At 54.4% G+C, this 13,370-nt stretch overlaps 1 protein-coding gene across 2 annotated transcripts in view; it reads left to right on the top strand.

Moving 5' to 3' along the window:
* Positions 1 to 13,306, top strand: part of RYR1 (ryanodine receptor 1) — a 106,313-nt gene extending 93,007 nt beyond the window's left edge. For both annotated transcript variants that reach the window (XM_064489299.1, XM_064489300.1), the window contains 16 exons: positions 266 to 1,084; positions 1,741 to 1,817; positions 2,388 to 2,538; positions 3,552 to 3,638; positions 4,702 to 4,953; positions 5,736 to 5,866; positions 7,669 to 7,711; positions 8,987 to 9,117; positions 9,219 to 9,279; positions 9,688 to 9,834; positions 10,091 to 10,225; positions 11,855 to 12,011; positions 12,412 to 12,476; positions 12,572 to 12,672; positions 12,863 to 12,914; positions 13,061 to 13,306. In XM_064489299.1, the coding sequence (XP_064345369.1) occupies positions 266 to 1,084; positions 1,741 to 1,817; positions 2,388 to 2,538; positions 3,552 to 3,638; positions 4,702 to 4,953; positions 5,736 to 5,866; positions 7,669 to 7,711; positions 8,987 to 9,117; positions 9,219 to 9,279; positions 9,688 to 9,834; positions 10,091 to 10,225; positions 11,855 to 12,011; positions 12,412 to 12,476; positions 12,572 to 12,672; positions 12,863 to 12,914; positions 13,061 to 13,156 (2,505 nt within the window). In that variant the 3' untranslated portion in view covers positions 13,157 to 13,306. The remainder of the gene's footprint in view (positions 1 to 265; positions 1,085 to 1,740; positions 1,818 to 2,387; positions 2,539 to 3,551; positions 3,639 to 4,701; positions 4,954 to 5,735; positions 5,867 to 7,668; positions 7,712 to 8,986; positions 9,118 to 9,218; positions 9,280 to 9,687; positions 9,835 to 10,090; positions 10,226 to 11,854; positions 12,012 to 12,411; positions 12,477 to 12,571; positions 12,673 to 12,862; positions 12,915 to 13,060) is intronic.
* The last annotated feature ends 64 nt before the right edge of the window (positions 13,307 to 13,370 follow it).

A 13,370-nucleotide genomic window follows, 5' to 3' on the forward strand; every position in this document is an offset into this window, starting at 1 on the left:
GGGGATAATAGCCTCGACTTCTAGGATGGCTTGTGAGGATTAAATGAGATACCATATGGAAAATGCCTGATACAGGGCCCGGCCTCATCGAAGTTCTTACTAGTGCACCTACAGCGAGCGCTGTATAGGTTTGCTATTGATAATAAAAACAATGACAATGCTTAGAACAGAGGCTGCAGCGGCGAACGCTTGCAGCTGCCAAGGCTGTTGTCCCAAGTCCCTGCGGACGGCGCCCCCATCACGTCCCCTCTGTCCCGCGTTGCAGGTGAAGGAGTCGAAGCGTCAGTTCATCTTCGACGTGGTGAACGAGGGCGGCGAATCGGAGAAGATGGAGCTCTTCGTGAGCTTCTGCGAGGACACCATCTTCGAGATGCAGATCGCCGCGCAGATCTCGGAGACCGAGGGCGAGCCGGAGGAGAACGATGACGAGGGCGCGGTCGTCGGCGCGGCGGAGCTGGGCGCCGAGGGCGCGGAGGAGGGCGCGGCAGGGCCCGAGGGCGCGGCGGCCACAGCGGCGGCGGGCTTGACGGCGCAGCTGACGGCGGCGGCGGGCCGGGCCCTGCGCGGCCTCAGCTACCGCAGCCTGCGGCGGCGCGTGCGGCGGCTGCGGCGGCTCACGGCGCGCGAGGCGGCGACGGCGGTGGCCGCGCTGCTCTGGGCGGTGCTGGCGCGCGCGGGGGCGGCGGGCGCGGGGGCGGCGACGGGCGCGCTGCGCCTGCTCTGGGGCTCGCTCTTCGGCGGCGGCCTGGTGGAGGGCGCCAAGAAGGTGACGGTGACGGAGCTCCTGGCGGGCATGCCCGACCCCACGGGCGACGAGGTGCACGGCGAGCAGCCGACCGGGCCCGGTGGCGACGCGGACGGCGAAGATGCGGGCGAGGGCGCGGGCGATGCTGCGGAGGGCGTGGGCGACGAGGAGGCGGCGGCGGAGGAGGCCGGCCCTGGAGGCGCCGACCGGGCGGTAGCCGTGGCCGAGGGGGGCCCTTTCCGGCCCGAAGGGGCGGGCGGCCTTGGGGACATGGGTGATACGACGCCAGTGGAGCCGCCCACTCCCGAGGGCTCCCCCATCATCAAGAGGAAGCTGGGGGTGAGAGGGAAGGCGGGGGCTTCAGGGTTTTGGAGAGATTGTAGGTTGGAGGGAGGAAGAGAGGGGGAAGAGAGACTCTAATAGACCGAGGTGGGGTAGGGGGGTCGGCGCACAGAGAGCCTGAGAGACACGCAGAGATGGAGACCTGGAGGAAGGCTCGAAGTGAAAAGACAGTGTTTTTGGGAGAGGCAGAGAAAAAGATCATCTGGCGCCAGATAGAGCAGGAGATCCAGAGACCAAATTAGAGGGGAAGCGGGACCAAGAACTAGGAATACCCAAGAGAGGGTCGAGGACACTGGGGAAGACCTTCAGAGATTGACCGTTGTGGTAAATTAATGAGCCCACGTTACAAAAGCCCCTAAAGCATCCTCAGGCCCTCAGTGCAATGAGTGCTAGGTGGGTGTGGTTGTCAACGTAATGGGAAGCCCTGGGGGGAGAAGAGCTCCACTTGGAGTCAGCCTGATTCTGCACTGTGCTTTGGCCGAGGCACTCCACCTCTCTGAGCCGCAGTTTCCCCTCTGTAAAATGAGAATCATAATGCCGCTTCTAGTGGGAGAGAAAGTAAAACTTAGAAAGGGACACAGATATGAATAGGCAGGGCAGCACTGAGAAGCACTTGGGGTGTGGCTCGGCCCTGATGCTTGCCCTGCCCCCAGGTGGATGGAGAGGAAGAGGAGCTGCCTCCCCAGCCAGAGCCAGAGCCAGAGCCAGAGCCAGAGCCTGAGAAAGCTGAGTGAGTGACTTTGGGGTCCGAGGGGCCCAGCCCCTATCACTGCCTCCCTCTTGGTCTGGGAGCCTCCTGAGGTCAGCGCTTGAGGCTGTCCTTGTCACTCTGTGACCTCAGCATCACCCAGCCCAGGCAAATGAATGCTCCTCTCTTACCCCCAGGCCCTTCTACCAGCCATTCCTTCCGCCCGCAACACCATCCCCCATGCTTCATCTCAGCCTCCCTCCTCCTCCCCATCTTGGCTCACATGTCTCCTTCTTCAGGAAGCCTACCTTACACCCACCCCCTAAGTTGAAGAGGTGTCTCCTCTGGGCTCCCGTAAGTCCCCGAGCTTGCCGCATCCCAGCCCAGACCACTCTGGGATGCTACTGCCTAGGGTACTGTCTGTACCCCCACTGGATCAGAGCCCCATGAGGACAGGGCTAGAAGTTGTCTCACTACTATGTCCCCAGCACCATCTAGGCCTGGACCAGGCATGGGGTGGGCACCAGTACATGGCCTTGAATGAATGAATGAATGCGTGCATGCATGCATTTCCCAGGCACCTCCTCACTCTTTCTCTGTCCTGGCCTGCAGTGCTGAGAATGGGGAGAAGCAAGAAGTCCCCGAGCCCCCACCAGAGCCCCCCAAGAAGACAGCTCCTCCACCCCCTCCGAAGAAGGAGGAGGCTGGAGGTGGGGGCCTGGAGTTCTGGGGAGAACTGGAAGTACAGAGGGTGAAGTTCTTGGTGAGGACCCAGCAAGGGCACGCTGAAGCCTCCTCTCCCCGCATTCACAGCACCTCTACTCGCACCCTGTTCTTGAGCCCATCTGTGCCAGGCTCCTCTCTGAGGGGCAGCCACACTGGGCAGAGGGCAGAGATGTCCCCAGGCAGAGCGGGACCTGGGCACAGAGCAGCATTTTCAGGTGGTCCCCACTTGGCTCCTTGGCCTCTCCCTGCTCACAATCCTTATTCCAACCTCTATGCCTTTGCTCATCTGGAGTCACCAGCCTTGGCTTCCCACCCGCATCCTCTATCCAGAGCTAAACCCAGGAGGTCATGGCTCTGTGTTCCGTGACCTAATTTGTGGCTCTCAACCTTTGGGTAGGCGCTGCTACACCAGCCCCACCTCCTCCTCTGGGGGCAGAACTCATCTTCTCATCCAGGCCAGGAAGAAGGGAGGGAGGGCACTTGCGAGGGCAGGGTCCAGGGCTCCACCTGTCCTGTCTCCTCCTCACGCCAGCCTGACATGAGGGGCTGAGGGAAATATGTTGGACAGAGGCGGGTCAGTGAGGATTTGTGGGAAGAGTCGGGGATGGAGAGAACAGTGGAGAAAAAAAGAGGAAGGGAGAGGTGGACATAGATGTCCTTTGCCTGGGGTAAAGCAGACCAGGTCACCTCACCCAGGAAGCAGCATGGCAGACTGGTTGGGAGTGTGGACTCTGGAGCTGGACTGCCGGGCTGCCACTTCTTGGCTATGTGACCTTGAACAAGATAGCTCACCTCCCTGAGCCTCTGTTTCCTCATCTGTAAAGTAGTCATATCAGCAGTCCCCACTTCATAGGATTGTGTGAGAATTAAACAGGTTCGTTCATATAAAGCTCTTAGCCCGGGGCTTGGTACGCAGTAAGCACTCAATAAATGGGAGGGTGTGGGGCCAGATACTGAGGACCCCAGTGCTTGGGTTGGGTGAGTGATGGGATGAACTCTCCAGGCAAGAGGGTGGACTGTGAGCTCTGTCTTTCTCTTTCCTCATCTCAGAACTACCTCTCCCGGAACTTTTACACTCTGCGATTCCTTGCTCTCTTCTTGGCGTTTGCCATCAACTTCATCTTGCTGTTTTATAAGGTGCTGGTCAGGAGGGGCCAGGAGAATCAAGCGCTTATCTGGGCTGTGGGGCGGGAGGCTCAGCCCTTCACAGGTTCCCAGGGCCCTTGTAGTTCACCAAGGACAAGATGTTGGGCTCAGGGGCCCCAGGAAGGTTCAGGCTGGACATCTACATCTTGGGACCCCTGTGGGGGTGAGTGTGGGTATCTGGGTCCATCTAGAACAAATGCCTGAGTGCCTGCAGGAGGGAGAGCAGGGAGCCAGTTCTGAGTTCCACGCTCAACTCGGCCACTTGCCAGCCCTGTGCCCCTGGGTGCAGGCCTGCCTTCACCTCCAAGCAACACCCACTGATTCAGTCACATTTCTTTGCTTTCACATAAGCTAAAGAGGAATTTGTGGGAAGGAGGAGATGGGCAGCTTCTGGAACAGAAGGAGAGGGCTAAGAAGCAGGCCTTCCAAAGGACAAACGGATCCTTGTGGTCTTGCCAGGGATCTAGATAGCAGGATGGAGAGGCAGTCTAGCCGAGTGATCACAGAGCATGGCTTCTGTAGGACGAGATTCTGGCTCCACCACTCCCTAGCTGTATGACATTAGGCAAAGTACTTAATCTTTCTGTGCCTTAATTTCCTCATCTGTAGTATAGGATAATAACAGTGCTGACATCTTAGAGCCATAGGAATTAAGAGAATTAACATGTGTAAAGCACTGAGAACACTACCTGGCATATAAAGGTGCTGTATAAATATTAACTAATACTACTAATTTTAGTATTAATGTTAATATTAGTGTTAAAATTAGTCTTCTTAGGGCTCCACTATCAAGGCAAATCAACCCTGTTTTCAGTTCTCCTGTCACTCAGTTCAATAGTAAGATTCCCAGGACAGAGTCTGATTTGCCAGCCAGGGTCTTGGGCCCACCCCTGGATCTTGATTGACAGTCCTACCAAGACTGTATCTGACAAGGGCTGAGACAAACCTCGGGAATGGAGGCTGTTGATTTTATCAGTGGGTTCCAGGTATGGCAGACCAGGTACCAGGACGCCTGGTCCCCCCATCTCCTCAACTGATCTCTGCTTCCCTTCAGGTCTCAGACTCTCCACCCGGGGAGGATGACATGGAGGGCTCAGCAGCTGGGGACCTGTCAGGTGCAGGGTCTGGTGGCGGCTCTGGCTGGGGCTCGGGGGCTGGAGAGGAAGCAGAGGGCGACGAGGATGAGAACATGGTGTACTACTTCCTGGAGGAGAGCACAGGCTACATGGAACCTGCCTTGCGATGTCTGAGCCTGCTGCACACACTGGTGGCCTTTCTCTGCATCATTGGCTACAACTGCCTCAAGGTGGGCCAGGACCACAGCCTGGGGGGCTGGGGCTCGTGTGTGTCTGGGGCTCGGGCTGGGGGATCTCACACAGTGGCTGGGACAGAGAGGGCCTTGCTCAGGTTGGGGTAAGAGTCAGGGGACTGAATACAGGGTTGGGGTCTTCAGCAAGGATGATATTCAAACTGGGAACTGATGTGGGTCTCAGCCGAGGAGTCAGGTCCTGTGGCAATGGTAATTTTTGGATCAAGAAGCAAAATTTGTCACTGGGAGTGCTATTTTCTGCATGTTGTTCAGCTAGTGAGTTAATATCTGTGACCGTCTGTGGACCTCAGACATAACATGGGCGCTCACAGCGGGGTGTGGATTCTGACGTCACTTGTGCCTAAAGTTTGTGATGCCCCATGAGGTGTGTGATGAGAACTTCAGTTTGGGTTCCATGAGATCTGACTGTTCAGCAAATCTTGATACTTTACAACTGGACAAACAGGGGTCCTTTGATGCCTGCTGCTCCCTCGGCCTGGAATGCCCCGCCCTACTTCCACCTCCTTTCACCTGCCCGTTTTATTCCTCCTTCTTCCCTTGGGAGGCCCCAGGCTGCAGCAGGCACCACTTCTGGGCTCTTCCTGTTTTTTTTCCCCCTCTCAGCCCTGACCCTCTGACCACCTTGCCCCCTTACTGACCTGATCACTCTAGGAATGGGGGGTCTCATGCAGGCTCCAGCCAGATCGCCTGGCTCCTGCCGAGGCTGTGGTCTCCTGAGGTGCCTGACACCCACCCCTTTGCCTCCATGAACAATGTAGGTGCCCCTAGTGATCTTTAAGCGGGAGAAGGAGCTGGCCCGGAAGCTGGAGTTTGACGGCCTCTACATCACGGAGCAGCCTGAGGACGATGACGTGAAGGGGCAGTGGGACCGGCTGGTGCTCAACACGCCGTAAGGGCCCAGCCCCCGCGTCGTGGTGGGTGGGGGAAGTGGGTTTCCACTCCAGTCCGGGTGTGACCAGGGTTCCTTCCAGTCACTGCAGTCCTGACTCATTCTCCCCAAGCCTTCGCCTCCCTCTTCGTAATACGACAAATTTCCCGGGCATTAAAATACCGGTGGGAGTGCCGGTGACACATACAGATTCCTGGGCCCCAGCCCTGGGGATTCCAGTTCAGAGGATCTGAGGTGGCACCCAGGAACCTACATTTTAAACTCTGTCCCCACATGTGCTTCTCACCAGGTGCCATGAATGGGAAATATAGGAAATCATTTGGTTTTTAAACTGAGCCCAGAGAGGGAATGAGGGTTGTGAGGGCAGTGTGGTGGGACTCTGGACCCCCAAAGTACGCTCCCAGCCCCTTTCATTTCATCCAGGTCAGGTCCCAACTTAGTGTTCCTATGGCAGGGCTGTGTCGTGAGAGGGAGGCATGTGCAGAATAAAATGCCCCAGCAGGTTGGAACCCTGGGTTGGCCCCACGCTACCTGGGAGTTCCTGGTCAAGTCACTTAGCTTCTCTGTGCCTCCGTTTCCTCATCTGTAAAGTGGGGATAAATAATAGCACCGACCTCACAAGGACCCTGTGGCTATGAAATGAGTTAGTGTGATTTCTAGGGCTCAGAAAGTCCTAGATGAGGGTTGGAAGGTATTTTATTATGCTGTCCTGCCTAGTGAAGGAGTGTGAGGAGAGAGAAGTCATACCAAGGACATCCTGTGCTCTCCTCGTCACCATCAAAGGCACATTTAAGTTACACACATTCAAGTACATGTACTTGACAAACTGTTTAAAATAGTGTCTGCCCAAGACCTTGACTTCTTTTTGGTTGTTGTTGTTATTTATTTACTTAGTGGGTTTTTTGAGGGGGGGATTAGGTTATTTATTTATCTTTTTTTTTAATGGAGGTACTGGGGATTGAACCCAGGACCTTGTGCACGCTAAGCATGTGCTCTACCACTAAGCTATACCTACCCACCTAAGACCTTGACTTCTAAATACCATTTTCCTCAACGAGGAACCAAGCAGCTTGGAGAAGTGGCAGATTTCAGGGCTGGGGCAGGGAAATGCAAGATGAAACTGGATTACCTTGTCAGAAAGCAAGGATGTGCTCAATGAAAAATGGTGACAGGCTGAAAGGACCCAGCCACCAGCTAGAAGGGGCCCCCACTGGGCAAATCAGGGACAATTTGAGCATCAGGAAGGACAGGAAGGGCCACGAATTGAAACAGCAAATAGATCTAAATCCATGGATTCGTAGTAAATCTCTGTTCCACTCCCCATCCCACCCCCTGCAAATAAAACCCATTGGCCACCTTGGCAGGATGTTAGAGCATCAACTCGTCATTTATAAAACTGGTAACTAAAGAGCCTGATTCATCAAACAAAATTAAATGAAACAGTGAGAAAGCACACCATTCCCCAGAGCCAGAGCAAGGCCAGACCGCTGGCCCTGCCTCCCCACCTGAATTCAGGTCTATGTTTTTTGTTTTTTTGTGTTTTGTTTTTGCACATCCCGGCTCCAAATGCAAGCCACCTACCTCCCCTAAGCTCCCCAAAAGATGGCAGTAGGGGGGAAGGGGTTGACCTTGGACAAACTTCACCTGGCACGGGGTCTTTAGGGCCTGACCCCAAGTGAGATGCGACCGCACTGTGTGGAGTCCCCTGGGAGAAAAGAACTGGAATTCCAAAGCCCCCTGGCCTGGCTGGTGGCTCCTCTTCCCTCCTGCCCTGACATCTTGTGGCCTCTTTCTCTCGGCAGGTCTTTTCCCAGCAACTACTGGGACAAGTTCGTCAAGCGGAAGGTGAGAGAATGTGAATGGGGCAGTAGATGGGCCTCCTGGGCTGGGTCCCTTCCTGCCACCTGGCCATCTAAGCCCCATCAAGCACTCGCTTTGTGTGTGACCTTGGGCGAGGGGATTTGCTGAGGGAGCACCTCAGTTTGCCCATCTGGAAATAGGCATGATAACCACACACCCCTCTCTGGAAAGCGACGATGTGCATAACAAGCATAACGTAGTGCCTGGCACAGAGTAAGTACTCAATAAATATTAATTTTAGGGGAGGAAGTAAAGCATTCTGTTTTAAGCACATAGACTCGGGAGCTGGACTGTCTTGTTTTTCTACTCCTAGCTGTGTGAGCCTTTCGGTGTCTCAGTTTCCCTCACATTCAAAGTGAGGTAATAAGAGGGCCGACCCCACAGGGTTGTTGTAAAGTTTATATGATCTACTAAGTGTGCAGTATCTGGCCCATAGGAAAACATTAGGGCTGCGGTATACTCAGTGGTAGAGCACGTGCCCACCATGCATGAGGTCCTGGGTCCAATCCCCAGTGCCTGCACTTAAAAAAAAAAAAAAAAGATACATGTTGGCTGATACATTCATTCACGCAACAGATGTTTATTGAGCACCTACTACATGCCAGGAACAATTTTGGGGGACGTGGAGTCCAAGCAGTAGATACATTTCAAGCAGTAAACACATTTTGATACTCGAGTTGGACAGACAGATGAGGAACACGTTTATAGTGTTCAGGTGGTGATAAGTGCTGCAGAAGGAAAAAATAATCCAGTAAGAGGGTTGGAGAGTGCGTGGGTGCTGGCCCAGAGAGGTTGATCTTTCTTGTGCAGGGTGGTAAGGGAGTGAGCCAGGTGGAAATCTGGGGGAAGACCACCCTAGGCAGGGGGAATAGCCAGTGCAAAGGTCCTGGGGGAGGAACGTGCCTGGCATATTTGAGGAGCCATGAGGGGGGCCAGTGTGGCTGGAGCAGAGTGAGTAAGGGGGTGAGGGGGAGGAGATAAGTCCATAGATGACAGGCGGCCCAGTTGTATAGGATTCTTTGCCCACTTGCCTAATAATAATAAATTATCCCAAATAATTTGGCTAATGAATTAACTGGACCTTTATCACGTTTGGACCCTCCCCCTGAGGATCTGAAGAAAGGTCTGGCCCTTCTTCCCAGAAAAATGCATTCCCAATTTTTCACACAAAATTCAGAGTGTTCCCAGATGCCTCGCCAACCCAGGCCATGACTCGTCCCACTCCAGTGGTGTCTGCTTGCCCTCTGCTCTCCTGTGCAGGTCCTGGACAAGCACGGGGACATCTATGGGCGGGAGCGGATCGCCGAGCTGCTGGGCATGGATCTGGCCACGCTGGAGATCACAGCGCACAATGAACGCAAGCCTGAACCACCGCCGGGGCTGCTTACCTGGTGAGCCAGGGGTGATCCTGCCCAGGACAGGGGCAGGCAGGGGAGGTGGCCAGGGTCTGACCCTCCAGCATCTGGCCATCCCTCTTCCCTCCACCTGACAGGCTCATGTCCATTGACATCAAGTACCAGATCTGGAAGTTCGGAGTCATCTTCACCGACAATGTGAGGAGAGACTTGTAGGTGGGGGAGGGACCTGCAGGAGAAGGACCCTAGGAGGGTTGGGGGCTCCAGCACCAGGGAGCCCTGACCAGGGACTGACTCCTGAGCCTCTGTGCACCTCTAATCCTAGGGTACCCTCTGACCGCTCCCCCCAAGGCTCCTTGTCCCCTAGAATGCTCTTGAATTTCCAGACTATGTCCTGCAGAGGGTTCCTCAACTCCACCCAGGATGGATTCTCACCCAGAGTGCTCCATTGTTCTAGAGTGTTCCTGATCCTTCAAATAATCCCAAGCCAGAGATGGCACCCTGACCCCCCAGAGCATACCCAACCCTCTTGAATGTTCCGGGGTCTCCCTGAGTTTTCCTTGACCCTCAGGAATGCTCTCTGACCCTGACTCTGTGTGCCCACAGTCTTTCCTGTACCTGGGCTGGTACATGGTGATGTCCCTCCTGGGGCACTACAACAACTTCTTTTTCGCTGCTCACCTCCTGGACATTGCCATGGGGGTCAAGACACTGCGCACCATCCTCTCCTCCGTCACCCACAATGGGAAACAGGTGTGGAGAGGACCTGCCTGAGGGATATGAGCCGGGCAGGGCCAAGCATGGCAGTCTGAGCAAGGGTGGAGGGGTGAGGGCTGGGCAGCTAGGGTGAGGAGGGGCCAGGCGGGCAGGCTGAGCCAGGGTGGGTGTGGGTTGTGAGGCCCCAGCAGGGAGAGCCACCTGGGTAGAAGCAGGGTCAGGACCCAGAAGGCTGGGCGTGGTGGAGGGGCCGGCTGAGCATGGAGCTGACCCACCCCCTGCCTGCCCCCAGCTGGTGATGACCGTGGGCCTTCTGGCGGTGGTGGTCTACCTGTACACCGTGGTGGCCTTCAACTTCTTCCGCAAGTTCTACAACAAGAGTGAGGATGAGGACGAGCCTGACATGAAGTGTGACGACATGATGACGGTGAGCCCTTCCCCCCAACGCTCTTGGGCAACTTCCAACCACCCCTGACCCTCAGTTTTCCCATCTGTCAAGGGGCTTAGGAATAGTGCCTACCTTGTAGGCTTATCGTGAGGGTTCAGTGAGCTGATACTTGTGAGGTACTTTGAACAGTGCTCAATAAACGTTAGCCACTGTTGTCATGTTATTTGAGCTTTTAAAGCTATTATTATCGGAAAGGTGCTCAGACACAGTGCCTGACTTACAAGCTACATGTTTTGGGGTTGGCTACTCAGCTTCCCCATGCTCTGGTGTCCTCACCTGTGAAATGGGTGTATAATAACAGTGCCTACATCCTAGGGTGGCTTTTAGGACGTAGTGATGCTCCCTGATCATCTAAGACTTAATAGTTGTAGAATACTGCCTGGTAGGGATTAAGGATTCCATAGATGTGAGCTATTGTCATCATTATCTGTAATTAAAAGTTTCACCCAAAGAATGCCATGCAGGTTTCATTTTTTTCTCTTCTAGTCTAATAGGGATGATCATAACCAAATTGAGTTTCTCCTACTAGAGGCATGGGCCACATTTAAATGAATTATCCCAGGGCTTTATCTCAGAAGATGGCCTGTAATCAGGCACCGTGCTCTTGGGACCTATCCAGCTCCTCAGCCTGACATTTGAGCCCCACCACCCAGACCTGGCCTTGCCACTCAGCCTTGTTCCCTCCAGTCACTGGTCTTAGCTCTTACCTAAGACAACTAGGTTCTCCCACTTCCCAGGGACACAAAAAGAACAGTGTAAAATCTTTCCCACATGCCAGGCAGACCATGTTCCTCTCTCTTCTCAGAACTTCCTCTTGGTTCCCCAGTGCCTTCAGCATGGCTTACCAATAGCCAGGGAAAAGCTAGCCTGGCCTGAGTCTAACCACAGTCCTTCTTGCTTTTTGCTCTCTGGCTGCCTGGTGCCCTTCAGTTCCCCTAAGATCATGTATTTCCTCCCAACTCAAGCCCTTTGCATCTGACAGTCTCTCTGCCCCACCTCCACCTCAGACCCTGAGTACAAATACCCCTTCACTTGATGCCTCACCTTTCAACTTAAGTGCTGCCTCCTACAGGAAGCCCTCCTTGACCATTGGCTGGACCTCATTCCTCTTGCTGTTCTTGCTCACAGGAGCTCTACTTTCCAGCTTCACTGACCCTCTTTCAGTTCCTCACAGGAACAAGATGTCTTCTTTCCTCCCCAGTGGTGACGTTGCATGTGTGGTTTTCTCTGCCTGGAACACTCTCTTCCACCTAACATTTTCTTCAAGTTCCAGCTCACACATGTCCCTGCTTCTAGGAAGCCTTGCCTGATCACCCAGGCTGGGTGAGGCTTTCAAAGCTTCAGCGCTTCCTGTACTCCCCCCATCTCGCCCCTGATTACACTGTGCTTTCCCCGTCCCAGCCCTCAGCCCTCTGCCTGAGCTGTCCCTATCACAACCCTGATCATTTCTGGGCTGTCACTGTCTGATGCCATGTGAGGGCGGAGCCCAGGGCTGTCTCAGCCATTACTGTGAGTCTCCTGCCCCACTAGCCCAGGGTCCTGTAGGTACTTTGTGAATATCGAATGATTGAATGCATGACTAATGTGCTTCTCACCTTGCCCCCACAGTGTTACCTGTTTCACATGTACGTGGGTGTCCGAGCTGGTGGGGGCATTGGGGACGAGATTGAGGACCCAGCAGGTGATGAATATGAGCTGTACCGGGTGGTCTTCGACATCACCTTCTTCTTCTTTGTCATCGTCATCCTGCTGGCCATCATCCAGGGTCAGTGCTGGTCGGGGTTGTGGGAGTGGGGATGCCCAGAGGCAGACTAGCTCCTCCAAGAGTGCAGGCCCGGGATCTGGTTGACCTGGCTCTGTTTCTCCCTACTGTGAGACTTTGGGCAAGTTACCTCTCTGAACCTCAGTTTCTCCATCTGTAAAATGGGGATATTAATTATACTAGTCTTATAGGGTTGTTGTGAGAATTAAGTCAATTCATAGGTAGTAAGGGTCTCATGGTAAGTGCTCAATAAATGCTAGGTATTATTTTTAAGTAGCAGGGTGAGATTAGGGAGATGAGAGATTAGGGAATGGGAGGCAAGGCTCAGAAGGGGGTAGCCAGAAGAAGGAGCAGTCTGAATTTGGTCAGAGATTAGGCACTGACTTGCACCCTGCCACCCCAGGTCTGATCATTGACGCTTTTGGTGAGCTCCGAGACCAACAAGAGCAAGTGAGGGAAGATATGGAGGTAGGTCATATCAGGGGGCGATCCAGAGGGATTACAGGACCCTGGGGGGGGGGCGTCAAATGGGCCTCGACTCTGATGTTTCCTGCCACCCGCAGACCAAGTGCTTCATCTGCGGCATCGGCAGTGATTACTTTGATACGACACCGCATGGTTTCGAGACCCACACGCTAGAGGAGCACAACCTGGCCAATTACATGTGAGCGTGGGCCCGCTGGCCAATCAGGAGGGTGGGGGCGTGGCCGCCAACATCCGGGGAGGGGATACCGGGCTTTGGTCAGTTAGGAAAAGGGGTGTGGTATCCATGTGGGTGGGTTCTCAGCCAGCCAATCAGGAGAATGTAAGTAAGGCTGGTTCTGACCTGTCTCCCACTGCCCTTCCAACCCCAGGTTTTTCCTGATGTATCTGATAAACAAGGATGAGACAGAACACACGGGTCAGGTAAGGGGGTGTTAATGGGAGAAAAATGGGCAAGGACATGGAGAATTTTAATATAAGGTCAATCAGCAGGTGGCAGTAAAAAGCTCAGATCATATCAAGCATTTGAAGATGTGACCAACCAACTCTTCCCCATCCCCAACCCCTAGGAGTCTTATGTCTGGAAGATGTACCAAGAGAGATGTTGGGATTTCTTCCCTGCTGGTGATTGTTTCCGCAAGCAGTATGAGGACCAGCTTAGCTGAGACACCCACAGCTGGCCCTTCACTCCCACTTCAAGTGCCTTATTCTTACAGCAAGCCCCTTAGTCCCCAGATCCCTCCTCCCAAGGCCGCTGGGGGAGAGGTGACCATGTGCTGTAGAAATAAAGTCTGTGCTACATCCCTGACGTTGTACTGGATCGTTGAAATTTGGGGGGGTCAGTAGGCATCCAGGAATTCTGCCCTCCTCTCCTCCCCC

The sequence above is a fragment of the Camelus dromedarius genome, chromosome 9, assembly GCF_036321535.1.
Source record: "Camelus dromedarius isolate mCamDro1 chromosome 9, mCamDro1.pat, whole genome shotgun sequence".
NCBI classification, from domain to species: Eukaryota; Metazoa; Chordata; class Mammalia; order Artiodactyla; family Camelidae; genus Camelus; species Camelus dromedarius.